At 48.2% G+C, this 23636-nt stretch overlaps 1 protein-coding gene and 1 long non-coding RNA gene across 7 annotated transcripts in view; one reads left to right on the top strand and one right to left on the bottom strand.

The window, feature by feature from the left end:
• The window catches only part of TNS3 (tensin 3), a 222654-nt gene that overhangs the window by 48651 nt on the left and 150367 nt on the right, over positions 1–23636 (top strand). For all 6 annotated transcript variants that reach the window (XM_027539303.1, XM_027539304.1, XM_027539302.1 and 3 more), the window contains one exon: positions 8466–8503. Coding sequence is in view for 1 of the 6 variants with exons in the window: in XM_027539301.1 (XP_027395102.1) it covers positions 8466–8503 (38 nt within the window). In the remaining 5 variants the exon portion in view is untranslated. The remainder of the gene's footprint in view (positions 1–8465; positions 8504–23636) is intronic.
• LOC113891357 lies at positions 16054–23450 on the bottom strand. Its single transcript, XR_003510733.1, has 2 exons — positions 23199–23450; positions 16054–16646 (listed from the first exon to the last, which is right to left on the bottom strand). It is a non-coding gene; the product is annotated as an uncharacterized LOC113891357 (long non-coding RNA).

Genomic DNA, 23636 nt, shown 5'->3' with positions numbered 1-23636 from the left:
ATGTCAGCCCTCGGGCATTGAGGGGCTGGGGACTCACCTGTATCATTGTTCGTGAGGTATCTACTGACTTCTCTCCAGAAAAAGGTGTTTTAGAACTCCCTCATATGGTGGGGACGGGCTTCCCAGGTGGAGCTAGTGGTAAAGAACCTGCCTGCCAGTGCAGGAGACATAAGAGACACACATTCAGTTCCTGGGTCAGGAATATCCCCTGGAAGAGGGCATGGCAACCCACTCCAGTATTCTTTCCAGGAGAATCCCATGGACAGAGGAGCCTGGTGGGGCTACAGTCCATAGTGTCACAAAGAATCAGATACAGCTGAAGCAACTTGGCACTGGCACTGGCATATGGTGGACTGTAAACACCTATGAGACTACTCAATAGGTTATCATATTTATGTACCTAACTGTAAAAATTGTGTCGATAAACAATAGCTACTCTTTTTTGAAAAAGAAAGGACTCTATGTGCCAGGAGTCTTTTAGACATTATCTTCTTAAATTAAATTGATGTGTGTGGGAGATCCAAGAATTGTGATTGTGACAGTCTCTTTCTCAAAAATGCCATCATCAGTGACATAGCCCCTGACACTGTCAAGGGAAAAAAGGCCTATGGCGGGGCCCATAGGGATAGAAATGTGAGAGCTGGGTGTTTATATGTGTTGTTGCTGTGTAGCCATCTTCTTAGCTGTGCTTTTTGTCTGCATCCGAAGGCTGGGCTTTTTTCCCTTCTGCACTGCATCCCTCTGGATGGGCAGGGGCAAGATGTGGGGGTACCACTGGGTTGGGAGCCTGGCACAGTCACAACGAGTGTAGACAGGGCCTGGCAGGGTCAGTGGTTGGCTCCTGCAAAAGAAGTTGTGGCCCTGGACAGGCGCCTTTCCTGGCCTTCAACCTGCAACCTTTACAATTTGCCTGTTGAGTCGTTAATCTCTAGGATCTCTTCCTTTTGTCAGGAAGCTATATAGATATCATAAAAATCTCAGACAATTTAGTAGTTTTCCCTCCTAATAATTTAGATGTATGTTGTATACATTTGCACATTGAGCCAGTGTGTATGTGCTGCCTGCAGACATTACATGGCTTCTCTCAGTGATCATGCGCAAGTTGTGTGAGGTCTTACTGGAGGGGCCCTTCCTTTGACTTGTTTCTGGAACAGTAGGGAAGCATGGACCCTGGAGACAGGCTGCTTGGATTCCTGCCCTGCCTCTCTGTGCTTGAGTTTTGTTTTAGAGTCATTGTGAGGAACAGAGTAAAGGCACAAGGAACGCAGAGAACACTGATTGGCTCCAGGAAGTGTCTGGTAGTGTTAGGTGTTATTCCTGTTGGTTATGGTGTCACATGCTGATGGTGGTGATGATGGAGAAGGGTTAGGTGTGTACTCTGTGACTTTGGCTAATATTTTTACTATTCTTTTTCTAGCTTGTTCTTGATTTCAAGTCACTTATTTTCACATTTTAGCCTGTTTGCCACAGATTATTTTTATGTGGCTCACTTAGAAGAAAAATTTCATTTTTAAGAAGCTATTGTTTGTACATAGAGGCTCTTTAACCCCTGTTTCTCAAACTGTAACTACAGGCAAAGCCACACAGATGGCTGGTGCGCGATGGGGTTAAGCGTCTGGTTGTGGTTTGCCTCCTGCTGCTCAGAAACCTACAGAAGCGGTTCCTACTCTGCCCTCCCCACCTGCCAGGGCTTTGAACAGGTAGCCTGTTCTCACTGCTCCACTGAGGTCTCTTGGGTGGGTTAAGTGGCCAAGCTTCCACTGAAAATCCTTCTACAAGTCCACACTTGAGGGCACTGGCGTGGTTGATCATGATGTTCTAGTCCTGAGTGGGTAAGTCTTTTCCTGGGTGTTGAAAGTTGTAAGTTCTGCAGAACTTGGCCTCATGGAGGAGATGGATTCAGAGAGAATGCAGTGTCAGATCAGACAGAAGTGATGGCATTGGGAGAGATGGTTTGCCTGAATTTAATAATGAAATAGGAGAGAACAGACTGGAATGGAAAAAAAAAAAAAAAGAAATGCTGCAAGAGACAACTGTAGGGAGGAACCTGAACGAAATGAAGGTTGGAAAAGAGAGCAAAAAAGAGGACAGAGGGAAAATGGGATGGAGGGGGGCTTTGTAAGGAATATCTGATAATGACTTTTCCCCTTTGGTTAACTGAACACATATTAACTGCCTGCTGGAATAAAAATATGAGAAAGCTGTGACCTGTTTGTGAGGAGCTCAGAGTCTGAGGGGGGAGTCCTGTCAGTGGGGAGCTCAGAGTCTGAGCGGGGAATCCTGTCAGTAGGAAGCTTACAGTCTGGGGAGGGGGGTAGTTCTGTCCCTGTGTGTGAGACTATCACAGTCTACAGTATGCTAGGGGATTACAGACAAAGCTTAGGGCTGGATAGGCTGATCAGCATGTCAGCACTTGCTTTGTGCCAGGTGCTGAATTAGAACCCCAGGACATGGTGTCAGTTAGGACCATCAAGGCAAGAAAAAGGAGCAGGTGACCAAGCAGTGAATGTGGCGTTGGGCCCTCTGCTATGAGCATCTGGTCACCCGTCTCATGTAGCTGGTGACTGTGGGTGTGGTTAAACTGGGGCAGAGGTTGAGGGCAGGTTGGGTGACCTTGAGGGCAGAGGCAGAGAAGCAGAGGTGAGACCCAGGGCTTGTCTCTCTCTGGGTAAATATGTGTACAGTGTTGTATGACAAGCCTAAAACAGTGGCCTGGATTTCCAAGGCTCGTGGAGACTTCGGGAGAGTAGCAGTTGCAAGACAACAAGGAACAATGTGGGGCCTTTCAGAGCCAGACGCTCTGGACAGTTGCTGCTGCTGTTAAGAGTGGATTCCTGCCTGGGACTTTGGAAACCCGTTTGACCAAGGAATGCGGTGCAGGCCCCAGGCTTGTGGAGGTGAGGATTCCATGTGTCATTAATTCCTAGAAACTTGTGAGACACGCACTGGCCACATACCCCTTCGCCGGTGGAGAAAGACCCCTAATGGGAACTGCTGAGGGAGCCTTAGGGAGCTGACCGTGGACCTTGGCCTTGAACTTAACTCAGTCTTTCACTTGATGCTTCTCTGCTTTTCATTTTTGCAGGTCAGTGGATGAAAAGTGGTGTCATGCTCTATTATGTTTTTTACATTCCTCTGGTTATCACTGAGACTGAGCATATAAAAAGATAGTGAAAAGATGTCTGTTATGTATTATTTATTCATTTTTGGCTGTATTGGATTTTCATTCCTGTGCGCGGGCTTTCTCTCGTTGTGGTGAGCAGGGGCTCCTCTCTAATTGCGGTGCATGAGTTTCTCATCGTGGTGGCTTCTCTTGTTGCACAGCGTGGGCTTTAGGGCATGGGGGCTCAGTAGCTGCAGCACGTGGGCTCAGCAGTTGCGGTGCGTGGGGCCTAGAACACAAGCTCAGTGGTTGTGGCACACAGGCTTAACTGCCCCACGGCCTGTGAGATCTTAGTTCCTGGACCAGGGATCAAACCTGCATCCTTCTCACTGACAGACAGATTCTTTTATTTATTCTTGGCTACACTGGGTCTTTGTTGCTTTGCACAGGCTTTCTCTAGTTGTGGCAGGTGGCAGCTCCTCTTTGTTGTGGACTGCAGGCTTCTGTTGTGGTGGAGAACAGGCTTGAGGTGTGTGGGCTTCAGCAGCTGCAGCATGCGGGCTCAGTAGGTGAGGCTCCTGGGCCTTAGAGCACAAACTCAATAGTTGCTTAGTTGCTCCCTGGCATGTGAAATCTTCCCAGACCAGGGATTGAACCCATGTCCCCTGCATTGGCAGGTGGATTCCTATCCACTGCGTCACCAGAGAGGTCCCTGTAATGTTCTACTTAGTAAACTGGCCTTTCAAATCCTTGGCTCATTTAAAAAATTAGATTATTTTTTCTTCCTGATTTCTAAGAAATCATAGTATTGATATTATAATATTAATGTTTCTATCCTTAAATTAGATAGGATTTAGGCCAATTTTTAATGGATTTTGACCTACAGAAACGTCAGTTCCTTACCATTCCAACTTACATGTTGCAAACATTGTGAGCAGTTGCTTGACTAATTTTGCTCATGGAGTGGTTGTCATGTGAAAGGTTTAAGGTTTGGCTAGTTCAGATTTACCCACCATTTCATTTCATTTCATTTCTGTTTTGTTTCTGTTTAAGAATGCTTTCCCTTCTCTGGGGTCTTAATGATGTTCTACAATACTTTATTCTAATATTCATTTCTGCTTTTCCAATTCTGTTCCAATTTCATGGTTGATTCATCTGGAATTCATGTTATTTAGGTTATTTCTCATGAGTGAGCTGGTTTTCCCAGCATGTTTAGTTGTGTGGCTCATCCTTTTGTAAGTGAATATGACAGTGTTTCTCCCCTATGCCGAATTCCCACATGTGGACCTGTCCATTGCACATGTCTGATTTTATAGAGTTTAGAACCAGCCTGCCAGTGCAGGAAGCATAAGAGACCCAGGTTTAATCTCTGGGTTGGGAAGATCCCCTGGAGTAGGGAATGGCAACCTACTCCAGTATTCTTGCCTTGGAAAATTCCATGGATAGAGGAACCTGATGGGCTATAGTCCCTAGGTAGCAAAGAGTCGCACATGACTGAGCACATATGAGCAACATTATAAGCATTGTCACAGGTTAGCTTTTTAGAAGTCATGATTTCTCAGTAGCCATTCTGAATGTCATTTGTGGATATAAATATTTTTTCTTCTTTATTGCTTCAGTAACTTCTTTTTCCATGGCAGAAAGGGGTCTTTGATATCACTTTTATTCCTCATTACATGCCACGAGAAGAATAGTATTACTTTATGCACATAAATTGAGTGCACATTATGTGTGACTTAGTTGGCTGGATCCCCCTAGCTGCTTCTGCAATCAGTCTGTTTCAGCATGGTATCAGTTAAGGTTCTTCAGCAAAACAGAACCAATAGGATGTATATAGAGAAAGAAATTTACTGCAAATAATTGGTTCATACGGTATGGAGGCTAAGTCTTGTCTGTAGTTGGCAAGCTGTGATCCAGAAGAGCCAGTGTGTAGTTCTTGTCTGAGTTCTAATCAGCAGCAAGAGATGACCGATGTGCCAGCTTACTTCACCATTTATTCTTTTCAAGCCCTCAGTGAATTGGACGAAGCCCACCACAGTGGAGAGGACAATCTGCTTCACTCAGTCTACAGTTTCAAATATTTTTCTCATTCAGAAACACCCTCCCAGACACACCCAGAATACTGTTTAACCAAATATCTGGGCATCTTGTGGCTCAGTGAACTTGACACATAAAATTAACCATCCCAAATATGTTGTTTTGGTTGCAGTCGTTGAAGAAAATCTAGCTCTATAAGATACATATTTGGAAAGGAAAGCATATTCTTTTTTGATATTACACCAAAACTCAAATGATAGTTTCTCAGTTTCCAAAGAAGACATAAAAGTGGCCAATAGATGCATGCAGAGGTGCTCAGCATCACTAATCCTGTTGTTGTTGTTGTTCAGCTGCTCAGTTGTGTCTGACTATTTGCGACCCCGTGGACTGCAGCACGCCAGGCTTCCCTGTTCTTCACTATCTCCTGGAGTTTGCTCAAACTCATACCCGTTGAGTCAATGATGCCATCCACTTATCTCATCCTCTCTCGCCCCCTTCTCTTGAGGGAAATGCAAATCAAAACCACAGTGAGATACGACCTCACACCTGTCAGAATGGCTGTCATCAAAAACACAAGGGAAAACATGCTTTGGTTAGGGTAGAATAAAAAGGAGAACACTTGTACACTGTTGATGGGAATATAAATTGGTTCAGCTATCATGGAAAACAGTATGTAATTTCCTCAAAAAGTGAAAAATAGAGTTATCATATGATCCAGCAGTTCCACTTTTGGGTATATAGTGAAAGGAAACAAAATCAGTATCTTCAATAGATGCCACGTTGGTTGCAGTGTTATTTACAACAGCCAAGACATGGAAACAGCCCAAGGGTCCATCAATGGTTGACTGAATAAAGAAAAGGTGATAAAACATTATTCAGGCAGAAAAAAGAAGGAAATCCTGCCATTCACCATCATGAAACAGCAGTGTGCTAAGTCAAACAGAGAAAGATAAATACTGCATGGTATCACTTATATATGGAAACTGAAATCTGAATCTGAGGGACCATCTGTGGTGCTTGGCTGTTGGGTGGAAAGTTCATAATACTCGGGTTACCGGCTTACATCCCAGGAACAGTGGGTCCACCTCTCAGGATCCTCGCCTTAGGACTCTGGTGGTTTATGCAATTCAGTCTGATTAGTTAACCTTTGTGAATGTGATGGTTTGCCCTGTAATGGCCTAAGGCTCTTGTCATAGCCCAGTGCGCCATCCACCGTGACTATTTCACACCACTGTCGTGGTTCCACACACCAGAGTTCCTTTTTGGGTTGAATCGGTTTGTTGATCTGCTGCGTAACCAGTTACTCCCAAAGTTAGTGACTTACTGTGGCAGTAACTTCTGTTCTCACCATTTCTGTGGATCAGGAATTTGGGAGTCACGTGGCCGGGCAGTGCTGGCTCAGCGTCTCTTAGGAGGCTGCATCATCTGAAGGCTCTCCTGGGGCTGGAGGACCTGCTTCCCAGGTGGCTTCCCAGCTGGCTGCTGGCGGCAGACCTCAATTCCTTCCTATGGGCCTCTTCCCCAGGGCTGCCTCAGTGCCTCACACGTGGGCAGGGTTCCTCTCAGAGGGGGGGTCCAGGAGCCCAGAGCAGAAGTCACTCGCCACACCCTCCACCGTCCTGCCTTGTCACACGACCTGCTGTCACTGTGTGAGGGGACGCACGGGGACACAGGCTCCAGGAGGAGCCCTGAGGCCATCTCAGGGGCTGGCTGCCACAGGAGGCTGTGCCTGTGTCCTGGCTGCAGAGTGGTCCGGCCCGCCCCATTCAGTGTGTGCAGATAGAGCTTCCTCTGGAGCCGGGGAAGTCTTCGCTGCATTTCCGCTAATTCTCATCTTCCCTAAAGGCCAGAGGGCCCCTCAACTGCCTTCGTCTCTATCTCTGTTCTTCCTGCTGGCCTCTGCCCCTGGCTGTCCTTCTGTCTAAGATTTTAATCTGGTGTGAAAGCCCCTTTATTCCAATGGCTAGCCTATCTTGATTAGAAAATCACTCATCACCTTTTCTGGGTGGACCCATTAGAAGATGTAGAATAAATATTTGTCTTTGTGAATAATTTCACAAACTTTGGATGCATAGAAAGAGCTCAAAAACTAGATCTTGCAAAGATAATACCCCTGGCTGTTCCCTGCTGGAGTTCCAGGGATCCCCAGCCACGGGCTCTTTTTCTTTATTAGTTTGCTTCACCCTCATTCAGTCCGAGGTGGGCTGTGAGTTAGGGCTTTCAGAAAACATAGAGGATGAAAAGTTTGGGCCCTGAAGTGCTGACCGCAATTTGGGACCTATCTCCTGACCTCAGGCATTGTTCTTCCAGGACCCCTCACTTCTATACACTGATGCTGTGCTTTGCAGTTTCAAAGCAGGGTCCCTTGGATGATGGCATTTTGGCATCACCATAACCCTGGAAGAGGAAAGAGGCCTGGTTCCACCTAGGGCAGCCCAGCCAGGCTGGGCCAGTAAGCCCCCAGGTCCTGTGCCCCCAAGCCTAGATCCCTGTCCCCTATCCCACAATCACCCCCTGGGTTTATCGGATAGATGCCTGCTTGGAGCCCACAGGGGTGCCTGTACTGCACTTACTTGGTGCAGTTGCTTCATTCCGCACTGTCTCCCCGTCCTTCTGTCTCTGCATGGGAACATCGGCAGACAGGCCCCAGTGCCCCGAGCTGCTTTGGTGGGGGGAGGCTTTCATGTCCTGTAGGCACAGCTGCAGACCACGGAGGGCGGGCCTGTGAAATCCGCATTGGTTCCGGCTCTCTCTGCATTGTTGGGGCCTCCGAACCAGCACATGCCTCTCTCAGTCCTCACAATGGCCTGGGTTGAAGGATCCCCTGCAGGAATTTAGATGTGGATTTGTTCTGACAGTCAGTTCTTAGGTCATCCGGAAGTGGAAGAAGCGTGGAAGGCAAATGTCCAATTTCTCACTAATTTAAAGGCGCCAGTCCTGAGTCTTCTGGGGCATTTTCAAGTTTCTCTCCTTTCTTCAGGGAGAAGCTGTAATTTCCAGGCAAACACTGATACTTTCTACTGCTCAGCTTTGCTGCCTTTCTCCTCCCAAGGTGCTGATCTGGTGGCCTGAACCCCTGGAAGAGCCAGTATGTTGGTAACTCCTCTCCAGAGTTCCCTGCGCCATCTGGGCCACTGCTGACACTGCAGAGGTGGCTGGGTTCCTGGACACCATGTCCATCCACCCCACACTCTGTTGAACTCAGTGTTGTGTCCTAAGCGAAAAACAACCTCCCTCTGTCTGGACTTTCTCAAGAATTTACAGATGGAAATGTAAAAAGTATGGAGAGACTGCTCAACACACCTTCTTTTTCCTTCTCTTGCAGCCTGCAAGTATTCCTGTCACAAGAAATGTGAAGCCAAGGTAAGTGTTACATCGCTCTCCCTTGGGGCTTCTGGAGCCGAATTGGCCTGTGTTGAATGATGTGTATGGGAGGAGACTGCATTGGATCGTAGCCACAGAAACGAAACTCTTTAAGAAATGGCTGCTAGATGCTTTCTGATAGGGTGTATAGTTTTCCTCTCAAGAAAAAACTGAGGAGCTATGAAATCCATGTTTTTAATTATAGAAAAATAACTCTTAAGAATTTGGTTTCAGAAAAGAATTTGGTAATTTTGTCCTGGCCATGTCACAACCCTTTCTCCACATCACATGATCCCTTCTTTCTAATCACATTGATGTGCTGCTGTTGTAGGGTAGGGAGGGGCTGGGTAGGGTCTGGGGCCCATGGCTGGCCTTGGGGATTTTTCTGGTTTCATTTTTGAATGTAGTTCATACATGGGATTTGGAGGACTTCCCAGGTGGTGCTAGTGGTAAAGAACCTGCCTGCCAATGCAGGAGACGTAAGAGATGTGGGTTCGATTCCTGGGTTGGGAAGATCCCTGGAGGAGAAACGGACAACCACTCCAGTATTCTTGCCTGGAGAGTTCCATGGACAGAGGAGTCTGGTAGGCTGCAGTCCATGGGGTTGCAAAGAGTTGGACATGACTGAAGCGACTTAGCATGCACATACATGGATGGGTTGGGATTTTCAGGCAGTCATGGAAGTATGGAAACCCTGAATCAGGGAAGTTGTCCTATATTTGTGCATTCCCTGGAAGGGTTAAATTGCTGGGTGGCCCTACGAAACACTTGAGGTCTGGGGTGCTGGGTTGGGTGCAGAGATTTAATTAGTGGGGAATGAGGAGGCCTGGAGGAGAAGTCAATGGCAACCCACTCCAATACTCTTGCCTGGAAAATCACATGGATGGAGGAGCCTGGTAGGCTGCAGTCCATAGGGTCGCTAAGAGTTGGGCACAACTGAGTGACTTCACTTTCACTTTTCACTTTCATGCATTGGAGAAGGAAATGGCAACCCACTCCAGTATTCTTGCCTGGAGAATCCCAGGGACAGAGGAATCTAGTGGGCTGCCTTCTATGGGGTTGCACAGAGTCGGACGCGACTGAAGCGACTTAGCAGCAGCAGCAGCAGGAGGCCTGGAAATGGCATATGGAAGCTGCAGGCACCCCTAGATAAAGCCCTGGTTTTCCACGTGGGTCCCGGTGTCTGCATCTCTCATACATTCCAGGTATGATGTTACCTTCAGTGGGGCCAGGGCCCATGCATCGCCTCTCCTTTCTGGGACCTCCTCAGATGCCCTGCAGGTCGCCCTGTGGCTGGAGGTCCAGGGAGATGGGGTTTAGAGAGTCTTGAGATTTTGTCGCTGCTCTGGACCTCATGGGTCAACCTTTCCTGGTTGGGCTCTGAGTGGAAGGAATGTGTGCTGGAGGCCAGCTTTGTGGAACTGTGGGCTGACTTCACATGTGTGCTCTCCGCGTGAGGATCCTGGTTTCCTCCACTCTCCTCACCGTATACACAGGCATGCACATGCAGTCACACACAGTCCACACTCGCCCATGCCCCATACATGCACACACTTCACACACATGCATGCAGTTTACTCACATGGGCGCATGCACACACATAAAGCTAGGAAAGTCACAGGTGGCTCTAGCCCTGCTTTTTTTCAATAAAGAGATTAAAAGAACGAACTTTCTTATTAAACTTTTTGTTATGGCGCATTTGGGACTCATGGGGAAGTGGCAAAGCTAGGATAGAGTGCAATACTGCTCTGTTATCCAGCCCCCAAGCTGGCCAACTACCCCCACAACCCCGCCCAAATCCCATTCTCTTCCGAGATGTCACATGATGTGTGCTTTAGTCGGTTCAAGATCAGGCCCCATGGTGGGGCTTTGGGGCACTTCTGCTGTCACTTCCGATCTTGCTGTGGAGAAGGCTTCCCCTTTCTGTCCAAGGCCAGGCGTTCTTGCTCACTCTTAGCACTGGGAGTGACTGATTTCTAACCTTGGTTATTTTAGGTCTGCTTTGCCACCCTCCATCGTGCTATGTACTTTCAACCCAAGGAACAATGTGTGTGTGTGTGTCAGAGCAGAGATTCCTGTAAGCAGTGGAGGTGTGGACGATGCCACCCTGGGGGTACATTTCAGATTTCCAAGAGGGTTTTCTCCCATTTACCTGGTGAGGGTTTGGACGGAACCCCAGCCCCTGAGAGTCCCAGTTACAGTGAGCTTTGTACTTCGGAGCTTGTTCCCCAGAGCCTCAGTTTCTTCATGTGTAAAATGAGCTTCGGGAGTTGGTGATGGATAAGGAAGCCTGGAGTGCAGCAGTTCCATTGGGTTGCAAAGAGTCGGACACGACTGAGCAACTGAACTGAACTGAAAATGGGTGAATAATACATCTACAATCCACTTGAATCAGCTTGCTTTTAGCTGTTAGTTAGGGTAATTATTTGAATTTTAAGGAAATGGAATGAGTTATGTAAAATCCACATCACCACGTAGGGCAGACAGAGGAGAGAGCCATGCCCAGAACCCTATTTGTCCTGTGTTATCGTGCATGTGTGCACATGTGCACACACCAGCACGTGTGTGAGCATACATTGTGTATGTATGCCTGTGTGTACTTTCTCATGTGACACTCTGGCTGGCCACTCTTGACCCACTGTTGCAGACTGAGCCCCACTGCCCTTGGCACCGATTCTCCAAGGAGACCTGGTGCCGGCCACTTAGGGGATTGAATTCTTTGGTTCAAAGACTATTCCAAAAGCCTTAACTATCACTGATTATGGCATTTCTAGCCACAATAATTGGCAGTTTGCTCGGGATAGTTAAGCTTTTATTCTTATTAGATCATGGTGGAGGGGGAAATGTATCCGTATTCGTTTTTTTTTTTTTTTTTTTGGATAACGCAGCTTTGAATGGCAGGAGAGAATGCCACTGGCAATAACAAAGACTCTTCTTATTCCAGAACTATAATGGTGGTACTGCTGAGCAGATCATAAATTCTCAGCCGCCCCTGAAGATAAGCACAGTGTGGGGTGGGAGGTAGGCAGTTCAGTCTCCCAGGAGCTGAGCCACGGCTCCCCCACACGGCTGGGTCCTTAATCACTGCACATCTGTGCCTAACTGTGTGTGTCCAGATTTCTTTGAGAAAACTTAGGTGAAGCTCTGGTTGAAAGCACAGGCTTTGCTGTGATGACTGACTTGGGGATGGTGTGGTCTGTGGGTCTGTGTGCTGGGAACACTGGAGGGGAGGGCACAGCACGCATGTCATCGTGTGGTATGTTACTACGTGGTGAGTCTGCTGGCATCGTCATGCTGCTGTCCAGCAGAGACTCCCAGCCGGGCCCAGCATGTCCCCTTGGTAGAGTCGGAGATATGGAAGGAGAGAGCCACCCTGCAAAAAAGGGACTGAACCATGGACTGGGTGCTCAGGCAGGGGAATGGAGCCTTGAGCTAGGACCAGGGTCTCTTTCTTCTTGGCTGTTGGGCAGTATGTCCCCTCAGGCGAGGCCCTGCTGTCCAAGGGCACATGGAGGCAGAAACCTGGGCTTTTATCCTTCTCGTGTGCTGGAGCAAGTCCAGTTCCCTGGAGCCTCAGTTTCTTCATGTGTAAAATGGGTGAATAATACATCTACAATCCACTTGAATCAGCTTGCTTTTAGCTATTAATTATGGTAATTATTTAAATTCTAAGGAAGCAGAATGAGTTATGTATAATTACTGGGAAGTTTGGAATTCCAAATATCTTGCTCCCTGGGAGGCTGTGCTTGTTCATGGGTGCCACGAGAGCTGTTTGGGCATTGTATCTTGTTTTTTTCCTGGCCTCTGGCTGACTCATTGGTAAGAGAAAAAAAGGAAGTAGGAGAAAAGAAATAAAGCTGTTTCAGGAAAGCAGACCATGGTGAGGAGACACTTGGGGGATGGGGTCACTAGTGGGGCACCCCCTAGACGTGGCAGAGATGGGGTTCCTTGAGCTTTGGTGAGTGGGTGTGAGCACTATACCTCCACTAGGTTTTTGCAAATGTAAGGCCCCATATAGGGGCTGAGCTGTGAGTTGGCAGAAAGGAAAGAGCGAGAATTTTTTCATAAAAGTCCTGGTTGGTTGAGGACAGAGCCTGTGAGGGTCTGTGTGTTCATCACCCCAGGTCCTCGCATACACAGGCAGCTTAACGGTCTCATCTGAAACATGATGGGTGGTTGTAATCCAGCAGGGTGGTTTTGGGTGACATGAGATCAATAACGAAGTACCTAACCAGTGACTGGCTCCTAATGGGTGCTCAGAAGGAATGAGAACCAGCTACGGTATTGTGGGATTGTCAGTGAGGTGCTGAGCTGTGGCTTTTCTAACTTTGATTGTCACAGCCTCCCTCAGAGGTCATTGTGTCCTCATCCCAGCCTTACAGGTGACCCTGAGCCTTGAAAGAGTCACACTGCCCACCAGGAAACAAGACCTGAGAGCCATGTCCTACCTGCACACCCTGACCTGGCCTCTCACTGAATGTTTACACTTCCCTTCCCTCCTCCTCCCACTCCTTGCACTAAGGAAAGAGGTGGTTAATTTTTAAACTGCCCAATTCAACAAACGTTTCCTGATTTGCTGTCAGTCAGGCCCCGAGCTGGGTGCCTAGATGTAGCTCGCTGACCTCAGGTCCATTTTGGCCTGCCACCCGTCCAGGACTGACCAGGGGGCGGGGCCAGTCCAGGTAGAGGATTTCATTTATCCACCCTCAGTAGACAGGTGGGTGCCTGTGTTTTGATATTTGGCTTTTGATTTTTAAAAAACTGATAGTAAAATAATAAAATCGAGTGGTAAGTAGGAAGAATTTATATATCCCTCTTACCATCAACATCCACACAGCCCGGTATGGTGCGTGTGTTACAATGGATGTGCCAATATCAATGCAATATTATTAACTGAAGTCCATGGTTTATGTTAGGGTTCACTCTCGGTGGTGTTCATTCTGTGGACTTGAACAAACATGTAATGACATGTTTCCATCGTTACAGTATCATTAGAGTAGTTTCACTGCCCTGAAAATCCTCTGTACTCTACCTGCTCATCTCTCTCCCCCATAACCCCAGGAAACTGCCCATCTTTTTACAGTCTCCATAGTTTTACCTTTTCCAGAACATTATATATTTGGAAGTGTACAGTACATATGGCCTTCCCAGGTGGTGCTAAGAATGCAAGAGACACAGGTTCCGTCTCTGGGTCAGGAAGATCCCTTGGAGGAGGAAATGGCAACCCACTCCAGTATTCTTGCCTGGAAAATCCTGTGAACTGAGGAGCCTGGTGGGCTGCAGTCCATGCGGCCTCAGAGAGTCGGACATGACTGAGCAGCTAAGTGGCAGCGTACAGTATATAGCCTTTTCAGACTGGCTTCTTTCGCTTAGTTGTATATATTTAGGTTTTCTCCGTGTCTTTTTATGGTCTGATAGCTCATTTCTTTTTAGTGTTGAGTAACATTACATTGTCTGGATGTAGCGTGGTTTATTTATCAGTTCGCCCAGTGAAGGACATCTTTGTTGCTTCCCTGTCTTGTTTTTTGTTTTTTGCACATTGTCACTGGGATCAGAAGCACCAGCAAGCCCTAGTAAGTTCTGCTCTTCTTGTGGGCAATTTTGTTTCTTTTCCTGTAAGATCCCTTTCCTGTTAGACTGTCCTCACTGATCTTTTTTTGACTTATTATAATTAGTAGAAAAGTCACTTGACACATTTCATTTGCTAAAGGTGTGTTCATGGCTGTGGCTGTTGTCCCACTGGAAACTGTTACTCTAAGGCCAGAGTTTGGGGAACAGCCCCATGTGTGAATTCCTATTGGATGGTTCTGGATCTGCTCTTCTGTCAACAAGCCATATGCAGCTGTGCTGCTGTTGCTAGTCACTTCAGTCGTGTCCGACTCTTTGTGACTCCACGGACTGTAGCCTGCCAGGCTCCTCTGTCCATGGGATTCTCCAGGCAAGAACACTGGAGTGGGTTGCCATGCCCTCCTCCAGGGGATCTTCCTGACCCAAGGATCGAACCTGGGTCTCCTGCATTGCAGGCAGATTCTTTACCACTGAGCCACTAGGGACGCCCATGCAGCTGTGCTAGGAGAGTGCTATTTTATATAAGCACTCTCCTAGCTTATATATAAGCTTTATATATATATAAAATAGAAGCATGGCAGTTTCCTCCGTATGAAAAATTCATGTTTTTAAATCCCAAATAATCTGATTGTGGGGTCATGGAGCTCTCCTCCAGGGTGTAGAAAGTGGCCAGCAGGATGGAATCACTGTAAATTGGAGAAGCTCATCCCATGAACAACACTGCTATAGGAGGTTCTGGTGCCACTTTTTATTCTCACTTCTCTGTGTGTGGGCATTACCAGACCCTGCTGGGCACCGGACAGACTGGCAGACATTACACGAGAGGAAGCAGGCTGTTGAAGCTGGTGGTGGCACGTGGCCAGGTGATACGATCACGTGGCTATGTAGTTGACTGTCTCACTCCTTCACGACTGATTTGTTCTCTAGTGCAGCCTAAGTTTAAGCTGCTGCTGCTGCTAAGTCGCTTCAGTCGTGTCCGACTCTGTTGCGACCCCATAGACGGCAGCCCACCAGGCTCCCCCGTCCCTGGGATTCTCCAGGCAAGAACACTGGAGTGGGTTACCATTTCCTTCTCCAATGCATGAAAATGAAAAGTGAAAGTGAAGTCGCTCAGTCACATCCGACTCTTCTCGACCCCATGGACTGCAGCCTACGAGGCTCTTCCGTCCATGGGATTTTCCAGGCAAGAGTACTGGAGTGGAGTGCCATTGCCTTCTCCAAAGTTTAAGCTATAAAGCTATATTTATGTAGAATTAACTAGTCCTTCCTCAGAAAAGCCCAGAAGGAAATTACAATCTTATTTTGAAATAGATTTATTTTACATAAATCATGTAATATACAAATATGCTCTTCTGCTTTCTTTAAATCATCACTTTTCATTCCACATGGCATAGTGATTAAGAAGGTGGCTTCCACACATACCTAATGTGAATCTGTACTCCCTGGCTGCACATTCAGCCTTTTGGCTAGTTACCTAATGGACTGGGGTCCTCTGGGGGTGGGGAGGGCAGCAGGAGGAAGCCTGGGCCGCTGTGGGTCCTAATGTACTTTGTTATTTAGCCTAGGACATTGGGGGCACCCCTGGAGCCTACTTTTGAACCACATCCTTCTCACTCCAGCGTGGGAGCCAAACCCTTGGGTAGGGGATCCTCTGGGGTCAGTTGTCACAGATTCTTGGTTGGCAACCTCATCTGTGAGGGGAGGGGCGCCTGAGCCTGGGCATTGCTCAAGTTTCCCAGAATACCTTTTAGAATCCTGGGAGCATGTGTTTTGTGACTTCATTAGTGGCTTGGCTCCATGCTTTAGGGGAGGACTTGATGTTTGGTGTATCCCAAGGTGGATCCTGGCACAGGAACGCTGTGCTGGTCGCCCCTGCCTGTAGTCGTGCCTCTTCCCCAGGACCTGACTCAGACCAGAAGGCAGTTGTAACAGGATTTTAGTTTTGTCAGTTTTAATTGATAACACGATAACTGGAATACGTGTAAAGTGTCTCAAGGTGACTTTTGAAGAGCCGTAGTCATTTAAATGTGTATATTTGGGAAGGTTCGTTCAAAAACAGCCCTTCCCTCACCATCATCTTCAGCCAGCACAACTTATAGTCCTTTATAGAGAGACCACTTGGGTGAGGGCCCTGTGACAAATTAGCCATTGCCCTGTGTCCCCCACATCTGTAGGATTTGGGGGAATGGGAGGAATGATAGCAGTAATGTTTTGAAATTTTGTTTTAGCAAATTGATCCCAGTTAATTATTGGAACTGCAAAGGGGAACTTACACAACAGACAATTAGATGCAGTCAAGCAAGCTTGCTTGCTGAGGCCAGAGACGGGAGAGGACAGGTGCCTTGCCTGCAAGGCATCAGGATGCTGGTGCAGTTGGGCTCTGCTGACAGAGCAAGGGCACCCAGGACTCCTCAGATCAAAGCAGACGTCCCCCTTTGTGAGGAGAGTAACCATGGAGCGTGTGCTCGTTCTGGGTCAGACAGCAGGGCGGGAGTCCGGCTGTGGAGTGTGCCTTGTGCAGCCTGGGACAAGTCGTGGAGGAAGAGCTGTCCCGGGGCCAGGCTTCTGTGGGCACCTGTCACTCAAATGTAAACAAAAACAAGGAAAAGCACTCAGTGAATATTTCCCTCCTTTCTGGGTGTGACTGGATTCACTGGTTCATGAGATTCTGTAATAGATGATTCTGTATCGATATTTCCCTGTAACCTGCACTCCTTTTGGGAGAATAGAAGTAGAAAGTGGAAATTTCCACATGTAGCTGTCAGAAACATCTCCTAAAGCCATGAGACCCACAGGGGAAGGGGCCCTTGGACCTGGGGCTGGGTTCTGATAGCACATGGCAGCTCTGTGAGTGTGGGTGTCTCCTCCTACGAAAAGGAGTAAGGCAGTGTGCCCTAGATGCCCAGGTGTCCTCCGTGCATCCGTAGATGGTCCTCTTGGTGCCCTCCTGCCATGCCCATGCTGTCTGTTCAGGTCCTAGCATGTGGTCTACGAAGAGGCAGGTTCCTGGGACTTGCTTGGTGGTTTTGGGGATGAGGTCCAACTCTGGCCAGTGAAACGAGCCTTCCAGTAGAGCAGGTTCAAGCCAGCTCTTGTTCTCCGAGATCCTCTCTCTGCTGCTTTTCTGTCTGTTGTGTCCTAAGCACTAGGTTCAGGCTGGGAGAGGTGACAGAACCCCGCATGACTTCATTGTCCCCTATCCCCTGTGGGTGGGCCTCAGGGATCTCTGCAGGTCCCATGCTCAGGGTGCTGGCTTTGGGCCTGTTCCCCCCATATCTGGACACCTTGTGCCTTGTGGCAGCTCCCCCACCCCCACCCCCACTGCAGGCCACCCCCTAGCATGTGTGTCTATGGTCTGCACCTTGAGGCTGAGGGCCTCTGAGAACAGAGGGCCAGCACTGAGGTCACAACCCAAAATGTGGCTCACCCAGCCCTGGTGATGACCAGAGTGTGTCTGTGGGTGTTTCATGGGGGTCTGTGTTGGCATCTTCAGGCCTCTTGTCCAGAATTGCTTATAGTCGTACACAGAGAAGGACGTTTCTAATCAAGTTGCTGGTTTTACATTTGTGTAGCTACTTCTAGAGGATAGGTGTCATATTTTAAAAATCCATTTCTCCTTTTGTAGCAACAGGATAGAAATAATCAACTAAGCATTTGAGTCCCCGCCTTCACATTTTAATCTGTAAAATTAAACTCCAGTTGCACTCTGTGCTTTGTTTTTCCTCTAGGAAAGCTATTTATTTTGAGCCAGGATTCAGGAAGTGCCTGCCTCCCATCTTCCTTCAAGCACAGAAATAGCTCCTGGGATGCCCTCTGGTCACCTCTGGGTACAGCTGGCACCGTTCATTTTTGTGTGTTTCTAGGCGTTTTGACTCTGGCCTTCTCATGTGTCCTGTGTATCTCTGCACCTTTCAACTCCTTAGTCCCCCAGGAACTTCCAGAGGCAGCCGGCCTCCCTTCTGTCCTAGCAGAGCTGGGCACTGGGCTCTGGGCTGTCGGCTTCCCCTTCCCCTGCGTAGACCATCATTAGAATAAACTCATAAGAGCTTCTTTTTGGAGGATGGGAGGTAGACTGTGTGAGTGGCTCCCGCAGGCTATGAAGTCAGAGATTCTGTCCTTGTAGAGGTTTTCTTCTTTACTTTTAATAAGTGTTTTTTTGGGGAGTTTCCCGGCTGTAGGAGGCCCTCTGGAAGCTTAGTGGTGCCCAACAAGGGTTGAAGCCTATTCTGGCAGAGGAGGCTACTGGAAGGAATTCGTGAGCATTTGGGGGAAGAACTGGCAGATAGGATTGGTGTCCTGGCCAGATGGGGACAGGGTTGCTGACAGTTCTTAGGCTTTCCTTTTGGGATTCTGGGTGGAGAGTGACACCATTGATAGGATTTTGCAAATGTGGATGGAGGTTTAGCTTCATCAGGGTGAACCCCTGTGGGTTTAGTGGGACATGTTTATGTGGACATTCAGAATGAGCTAGCTGGCCCTGTGCAGCCTAATGCTAAAGTTTTAAGTTTTTCTTCTGAGATTTGATGATAAATTATGATCTATTAAAATTTGTCATTTTTTTTCTCCCTTATCAGTCCTTCCCTGGATCAAAGGACAGTTGGCAAAAACCAGGTTATTCATTGTACTATTCTTAGATACTTTTGACAAAATATTTTTTGAGAAATTTCCTTGGTATTCCCCTTTTGTGGCATGTACCATTTCCGTCCTTAAAAACTGTTGCTTCTGTAGGTGCCTTTTCTTCCTTTCCTCTTTGTAACAAGAAGGAGAGTGTTACAAAGTCATGGGGGTGGTGTCATAGCATTTCTAAGCTCTTCTCATAAAAAAAGCAAAAGCACACACAGTATTTGTCCTGAATTTTTGGTGCAGCTCCTGACTCTGTTTCTCCTGGCTCCACCTAGCTTGTACAACAAAGTGTTGTTATTTAGGCTGTTCTGGTTGAGTTGTTTAAGCCTGAGGGAAGGGTTCTTTTTCCTGTGTTGCTGTCTGCAAAGACCTCCCAGCCTTGCAGGTGTCCTTGTAGAATGAGAGAGAAGGAAAGAGCTTGGTGCCTCTTGCAGGGGAGAGGGGAGCGGAGGGGAGGGAGGGGCTAAGTTGGGGAAGAAGGGAGGGAGAGGGACTTGCTGGGAGCGAAAGGGGAGGGGAGGGGCTTTTGGAAGGGGAGGGGCTTTCTGGCAGAGAGGGGAGGGGCTTGCTGGGGGACGGGGAGAGGCTTAGTGGGAAGAGAGGGAAGGAGAAGTCTTGGTGAACAGGGGGTCAGGGAGATGCCCTCCTTTTCCTCCACCTTGAATGTGATGACAGAGGCAGTCTTGCTGCTGCAGCTGCATCCTGAGGAAATGCCGTCTGACCATTGCTGTGGGATGTCTGTGTCGGGAGAGACAGAATCCTCCCAGCCCTACAGGATGGTCCTCTTGGAGGGACGGGAGTTTCCATCACAATCTGATAGTGTGTATCTTGACAGCCTTTCCTGATATCTCTAAGTTCACATCCCTCTTGTAAGGTGATAGTATCCATTTCATAGTCGAGGAAGACTGAGTTCAGATAGCAGGGGGCCACCTGAGTCCCTCAGGCCAATTGGGAGAGAGCAGGGGCCATTCTAGGAACTGAACGTCAGTCTCTGAAGCAGAGTCCTAAGCTTTTTCTGTTCTTCCATAGCTGACTCTGTGGCACTTGAAACTAAGATATATATTTTAAAATAAACTTTTGTGTAGCACTGAAGCATGCATTCAGAAAGGTCACTGATCATAAATGTCCAGCTTGATGTGTTTTGATGGTGGGTGCATCTGTGTGGTCACATCACAGGTGGGGAGTTGGTGTGTGCTTGGCGCTTTGCAGTCCTTCGTGCCACTGGGGCCCTCCACTTGCTTGCACTCAGCTTGAGTTCGCTGGCCTTTGCACCTGAAGCAGTGGACCCCCAGAGTACCCACTCTCCTCCCATCTTCCTCGTTCTACCGCTGACATCTGAGCCCCCCTCTGTCACTTTGCGGTGCACCCAGTGTTTTTAAAGTGCCTTGCCGTTGGGTCACAGTGTGGGGAGGGGGGTGTTCTCCCATGCGTGGGCTTCTTGCAAGAAATTATGGGAAAAGTAAAAATAGTTTTTAGAAGACTTATCTAAGAGAAACTATAGTGAAATGATCCCAGTGATTTTCCTTCTCTCTTCCACCACCACCCCCCAACCCCCGCCTGCATCCAGGGGCTGTGGGGGGACAGGCGGGACCAATAAGGCTTAATTGCATTTGTAGGGCGGTGTGTTCTCATGCGGATTAGACAGGCTAAATTGGGCTTTAACTCTCAGTGGGAGAACAGTTTCCTGAGGAATGTGAACCTAATTAGGGATTCCAGGGTCACGCCTGATAAAGTTAAGGAAAAGTGCTTGAAGGAGGCATGTAAGTTAATAAAGCCTTGAAGATTGGCATTTTGGGAGCCATCCCTTTGCATGGAGTCTGTAATTCTTTGGAGGTTTGTGTTGGACCCCTCACTGGAGTTCCCCAGAGGAGCATTTTTACAGACCACCTTCCCAAATCTGCCTGGATGACGTTGTGAGAATGGCCTTCATTCCCCATTGGCCCCCTCAGGCCTTTGATGGTGGATGCTACGGACTGAATGTGGCCCCAAAGGCATAGGTAGTTACCTCAACCCCCAGGACTTTAGAATGTGAATGGACTTGGAAATGGGGTCTTTTAAGAGGTTTTGTTGTTTTCCTTCAGTCCCTCAGTCCTGTCTGACTCTTTGTGACCCCATAGACTGGAGTACACCACGCTTCCCTGTCCTTCACTGTCTCCTGGAGTTTGCTCAAACTCATGTCCATTAAGTTGATCATGCCATCCAACCATCTCATCCTCTGTCCCTTCTCATGCCCTCAGTTTTCCCCAGCATTAGGGTCTTTTCCAATGAGTCGGCTCTTCACATCAGGTGGCCAAAGTATCGGAGCTTCAGTTTCAGCATCAGTCCTTCCAATGAATATTCAGGACTGATCTCCTTTAGGATTAACTGGTTTGCTCTCCTTGCTGTCCAAGGGACTCTCAAGAGTCTTCTCCAGCACCCCAGTTCAAAAGCATCAGTTCTTTAATGCTCTGCCTTCTTTATAGTTCAACTCTCACATCCCTACATGACTGCTGGAAAAACCATAGCTTTGACTAGATTGACGTTGATCAGCAAAATAATTGTCTCTGCTTTTTAATATGCTGTCTAGGTTTAAAGAGGTGGTGAAGGTATAATGGGATCCTATGGGTGGCCCTGTCCTTATACAACTGGTGTCCTTACAAGGGGAAATCACACAGAGGGAAGACAAGGAGAGGAGCGAAAGTAGCTTCTGCATGCCAGTGAGAGATGGCTCAGGAGATATCGGCCCTGCTGGCACGTCGGTCTCTGACCCCCAGTCTCTGGGACTGTGATGATACATTTCTGTTGTGGTATATTCAGGCTGTGGTATTAGTTATGGCATCCTGAGCCCACTAAGACAGCAGACATGCTCCCTCTCAGACTGTGAGCTCTAGGGGAGGGCAGCTTTCCTCTTCTCATCTTTCTACCCCCTAGTTATAATAAATGGTAGTAATGGAAATGGAGATAATTGGACTTTTATCTTTTCTCAGTCATCTGTAATGGGCACAGGAAACATCTTGCTACTTTATCGATCAGTAACATGAAATGAAAGAAGTAGAAACTGTGCAGTCATACAAAATAAAGATGATAATGAAGTTTCTGCCCCTCCTCCCACGGGACTGCTGCCCTGTGCAGAGACAAGGGAGGTGTCACCCCCTCCCCATCACTGTGAAGTCCCCTCAGCCAGTGATCCAGCGTTACTGTAAAGTCTCCTTGGCCAGTGTATCCACTGTTACTGTAAAGTCGCCTTGGCCGGTGCATCCATATCCGTTTCTCCAGCTCCTGGTCTGGAGTGCAAGGGGGAGAAGGTGGCCTGTGACTTAACAGGCTGACGTGGAAAAGAAATTGCTTCAATCTTGATCTCATTGTGAATTTCCTTTGCAAAATCTTTATCTTCGCAAAGATAAAACAGGTAAACTTTACTCCAGATTTTGCACAGCCTGGGTTGGAATTCAAAGAACTGTGCTAAATTTTATTTAACGATGCAATGTGTGCCTAGAGTGAGGCCTTTGTGCTTGGTGTAGCTCAGCAGACTGGCTTCAATCCCGCCTGCAAGCCAATCGGTTCACCCTGTTCGCTCGTCTTGCACTTCTGTGTTGGAGAATGGGTCTATCTCTGCACAAGTGTTCAGTTTCTGAGTGCATTTTGGTCATTGTTGGCTGCTGCTGTTGAACTGATCTGTGTTTCCAAGATCCTGGCTCAGGTTGGATCTGCTCAGGTCGGCTTGATGCCAACCTGGAGGGATTCATCTGTGGGCAGAATTATCTGGGAAACAAGTGGGAATAAATGGCAGGAGGAGAGACCAGGCTGGAGACTTTGGTGGTGGCATCTGGAAACATGGTATGTGCCACATGCTCTAGGGCACGTGTGTTTGTGAGCTTCTGGGGAGCTCGCTCACGGGACTCAGCACAGTTGGGATTCTCAATGGTTCTGGAGGCTGCACTCTTCTCCATGCACACAGTGATGTACAGAGCATCAGTGATGCTTTTGGAGAAGCTGGTGAGAAAAATGTCACTCTTTCTGTGGCTTTGTCCAAAGTAAAATGTAAGAAGAAACAATGACAACAGAGCTGAACTCATTGTTTCATGGTACCCCTGAGGAGGAAAACATGTAGGAAGGAAATCTCTGTGAGGTACATGGAGACCTGAAGTGTGGTCTCTCTTCAGGATTCATCTCCAGACATGAGCAGAGGTGCCTGTGGACTGTCAGAGGCGGCCTTATGCCTCCAGAGAAAGTGCCTTGCCGCAGACCTGGGCTCGGCCCTGGGGTGTCCACTGAGTACCATGGTTCTTCAGGGTGGTGAAGTGCTGGGCTGGGCTTTTGTAGTGTGTACACAATTGCACACACACACACTCAGACACATAGTCGCATAGGAACACACACACAATGCTCACCCACATTCTCATCCTTACACACTCATTCACAGACACTCTTGTGTTCTCACACTCACTTCTTTACACCCTCGCTCTCACACATGCCGCACACTCTTACAGCCCTCCTCTACCCTCCCTCACCCTCGTGTACTCACCTGCACTCCCACTTCCTGCTGCACAGTCACTTTGGGTGCAAGGGCCCCGCGTCCCACCTCTGTCCCACTCGCCTGCCCGCCCGCTGGCTTTGGGACAGGGTGCTGATACCAGCAGGCAGCCGGCGCCACGTCGGCAGGTGTGCCCGGTGCAGCCCTGTTTGTTTGTGGTTGCCCTTGGTAACAGTGACCCAGCCTCACACAGAGCAGCGACAGGCCATAAAGTCCGGTCTCTGGGGCTTCCTTAGTCACTAGTGGGCGCTGGCTCAGCCTGTCCCTCCCACATCATGTGTCACCTGCACTCCCAGGCTCCTCCTGGTGAGAAAGGGGAGCTGTTCCTATTAGGAGAGGAATGTGGAGTTTGGCCCCCGTGGCCACCAAACTAGAAGATTGTGCCTGTGTGGCCCGGCCTCCTTGGGACTCAGTGCTCCGGGTACCGAC

Source organism: Bos indicus x Bos taurus, chromosome 4, assembly GCF_003369695.1.
Source record: "Bos indicus x Bos taurus breed Angus x Brahman F1 hybrid chromosome 4, Bos_hybrid_MaternalHap_v2.0, whole genome shotgun sequence".
Taxonomy (NCBI): domain Eukaryota; kingdom Metazoa; phylum Chordata; class Mammalia; order Artiodactyla; family Bovidae; genus Bos; species Bos indicus x Bos taurus.
This window is presented reverse-complemented; position numbering and strand designations above follow the sequence as displayed.